Raw genomic sequence first — 3613 nt, forward strand, 5'->3', positions numbered from 1 at the left:
CAGTTTATTGAAATTGTTGATTATTGATGGTAAACAGTTTAAAATTCCATTGCCACTGAAAGGAGGTGGTATTCAGTTCCCAGAAAATAAGTTAGTAGTTCAGAAAAGACTATCCAACTTAAAACAAAAGCTTCAGAAGAATGTAAGCATGAAAAATGATTACATAAATTTCATGAAGAATATGATTGATAAGGGTTATGCTGAAAGGGGTCCTTTGAATGAAACATGCCTAACTAATGGAAAGGTTTGGTTTGTGCCACATCATGGGGTTTACCATCCCAGAAAGCCTGACAAAATTAGGGTAATATTCGATTGCTCTTTTATGTATAAAAATGTAAGTTTGAATGATTGTTTACTTCAGGGACCAGACTTGTCAAATAGTCTAGCTGGTATTTTGTGTAGATTTAGAAATCATTCTATTGCATTTACTTGTGATGTAGAAGCAATGTATCACCAAGTTTTAGTAATTGAAGAACACAGGAATCTTTCACGATTTCTGTGGTGACATTGTTCAATCTAGGATGACTATTCATCTATTTGGTGCTAGAAGCTCTCCATCTGTTGCAAACTATGCTTTGAAAGCTGCTGCTGATAGATTTAAGGATAAAACTACAAAGGCAGCAGAGTTCATTAAAGAAGACTTTTATGTGGATGATGGCTTAAAGTCTGTAGCTACAGTGGAGGAAGCCATAAACTTAGCCAAAGACAGTCAGATGATATGTAAAAGGGGTGGTTTCCATTTGCAAAAATTTTTTGCCAATAATGCTGAAGTTTTAAAGGCTATGTGTCCTGATGAAGTTGCTCAATCAGTTAAGAATCTCGATTTAACGAATGATAAATTGCCAGTGGAACGAACATTAGGAATGGAATGGTGTACTGAAACAGATACATTTAATTTTAATGTCAAACTCATTCAAAGGCCTAGTACTAGAAGGAATGTTTTATCCATAGTTAGCTCTATTTTTGATCCTCTAGGCATGATATCACCATTCATTCTTACAGGTAAGAAAGTTTTGCAAACCCTATGTAAACAAGACCTTGGCTGGGATGATCCTATTCCTGAAACTGCTATTACTGAATGGGAAAACTGGTTAAGTCAATTACCCAAATTGAAAGATATTAAAGTTGAGAGATGTTATGAACCAGCCAACATGAATGTCATAGACTATGAATTGCATAATTTTCTGATGCTAGTGAGAAGGGTTATAGTCAATGCTCATACTTAAGAATGACAGAAGCAAATGGACAAGTACATACTAGGTTAGTTATGGCTAAATCAAGAGTGTCTCCCTTGAAAACTTTACAATACCTAGGTTAGAACTCACAGCTGCATTAGTATCAGTGAAGGTGAGTTATTTCTTAAAAAAGGAGTTGAAGGTCAATATTAGTAAAGAAGTATTTTGGGTAGATAGTACAATTGTTCTTGGATACATACCTAATCAATGTAAATAGTTTAAAGCTTTTGTTGCAAACAGACTTGCGAAAATCAGAAATCACACCTTACCTGAACTATGAAGATATGTTTCCTCAAGTGATAATCCTGCTGATTTATGTTCAAGAGGCATGTCTGTTCATGATCTGACTAGTAACTATATATGGTGGCATGGACCTGAATTCTTAAAACATGATAATGCTGATAATGAAACTTTATGTTTATTTGAAGTTGCAGATGAAGATCCAGAATTAAAGAAAGTGTCACTGAAAATTAACACTGATGATAATAATTATGCTATCATACTTACCAGACTTATTTACCTCTCAGATTGGACACGTGCCAGAAGGTCATTAGCTTTATGTAATAGGTTTATTGATAAATTGAAACAGAAATCATTAAATACTGAGTATGTTCATGTGTCTGTAGAAGAGCTAATCAAGGCAGAAATTACCATTATAAAATTAGTCCAAAGAGAAGCTTTGCAATATGAATATCAGTTGTTAAGTATAAGAAATAACAAATTTGTTAAATGATTAAGGAAATCTAACAATCTGTACAAGCTTGATCCATTTATTGGTAGTGATGGCTTAATAAGAGTGGGTGGTAGATTACACAGAAGTAATTTTGATGTCCATGTAAAATATCCTGTGATTTTGCCAAAGAATAGTCATATTACTGAATTGATAATTTGTCACTATTATAATAAAGTACACCATTAAGGTAGAAATCTAACTTTAAATGAAATTAGATATAGTGGTTACTGGATTATAAGTGGATCATCCTTAGTAGCGAAACATATATCAAAATGTGTAACTTGTAGAAAAATTAGACATGATACTCTTACAGAGAAGATAGGGTAGAAATGTCTTCTCCATTCACTTACAGTGCAGTTCATTATTTTGGTCCATTTATAATTAAGGAAGGTAGAAAAGAGCTCAAAAGGTATGGTGTATTATTTATATGTATGTCAACTAGGGCAATACACATTGAAACTGCCCATTCTCTCAGTAAAGACTCTTTCTTAAATGCTTATAGGAGATTCGTTTGTAGAAGAGGCCATTGCGCACGACTGCGTTCAGATCAAGGTAGTAATTTTATTGGTGCAAGAGAAGAATTTGCAAAGTGCCTCCGAGAAATGAATGTTGAAAATATTAAAAATGAATTATTAAAGGACCAATGTGATTTTATAACATTTAAAATGAACCCACCTCATGCAAGTCATATGGGTGGTGTTTGTGACAGACAAATAAGATCTGTTAAGAATATTTTGAATGTATTGCTATTTAACAATAGTAAAATTTTAGACGATGAATCTTTGAGAACATTCATGACTGAAGCAGAAAATATTGTAACGGGCGACCATTATCCACAGATAACTTGAATGATCCTTTAAATGTAGAACCTTTGACACCTAATCATTTTCTGACATTGAAGTCTAAGGTAGTCTTGCCTCCTCCAGGTAATTTTGTAAAAGAGGACATGTTTTCAAAGAAAAAATGGAAGCGTGTACAATGTCTTCTTAATCAGTTGTGGAAAAGGTGGCAAAGAGAATACTTACAATCGTTAAATATACCCCAAAAGTGGTTAAAGCCTCAAAAGAATGTAGAAATTGGTAATATAGTTTTAATCAAAGACTATAACCTACCTCGCAACAAGTGGATGTTAGGCCGAGTATTAGAAACAAACGCAGATGAAGCTGGCCATGTTAGAAAAATTAAATTGTTAGTAGAAGATGCTTTTCTTGATGAAAATGATAAACGCCACAAGACAGCTAAAATTCTAGAAAGGCCTATTCATTCAGTTGTAATGTTATTAGAAAGTACAACAGGGAAGTCCCCATCAGGGAGCATTTAAGTCATTATGTACTGTATATTTTTATTTGGTATGGAATGGACAAACCTGTATATTGTGATTTTATTGTTTGTAAAGAATCTCATATTCATTCTCCAATAGTATAGTTATTGTTTAAATTGTTATCATAATTTAGGGGAGCCATTGTTACTGTCATTAGCATACCCAGTTATAACTTGAGTTTTGAAACATTACTAAAATACAATCTACCAAGGTGGACGAGGTACTTCCCGCTCTACTGGGTAGAAGTAAACAATCACAACAACTGCTACCTCAGATTCAAGCACATGAAATGTGACTTGCTTCTTCATGTATGTCTAATGGATT

General features: G+C 33.5%; 1 protein-coding gene across 1 annotated transcript; it reads left to right on the forward strand.

The window, feature by feature from the left end:
- Nucleotides 1-521: 521 nt before the first annotated feature.
- LOC137654057 (uncharacterized) lies at nt 522-1226 on the forward strand. Its single transcript, XM_068387692.1, has one exon. It carries the CDS (start codon nt 522-524, stop codon nt 1224-1226), a length of 705 nt encoding a protein of 234 aa, XP_068243793.1.
- The last annotated feature ends 2387 nt before the right edge of the window (nt 1227-3613 follow it).

This window comes from Palaemon carinicauda, chromosome 15, assembly GCF_036898095.1.
Source record: "Palaemon carinicauda isolate YSFRI2023 chromosome 15, ASM3689809v2, whole genome shotgun sequence".
In the NCBI taxonomy this organism is placed as follows: domain Eukaryota; kingdom Metazoa; phylum Arthropoda; class Malacostraca; order Decapoda; family Palaemonidae; genus Palaemon; species Palaemon carinicauda.

Excerpts from the sequence above, each read along its gene's own strand:
- LOC137654057 (XM_068387692.1), top strand. The coding sequence starts at position 522 with ATGACTATTCATCTATTTGGTGCTAGAAGCTCTCCATCTGTTGCAAAC.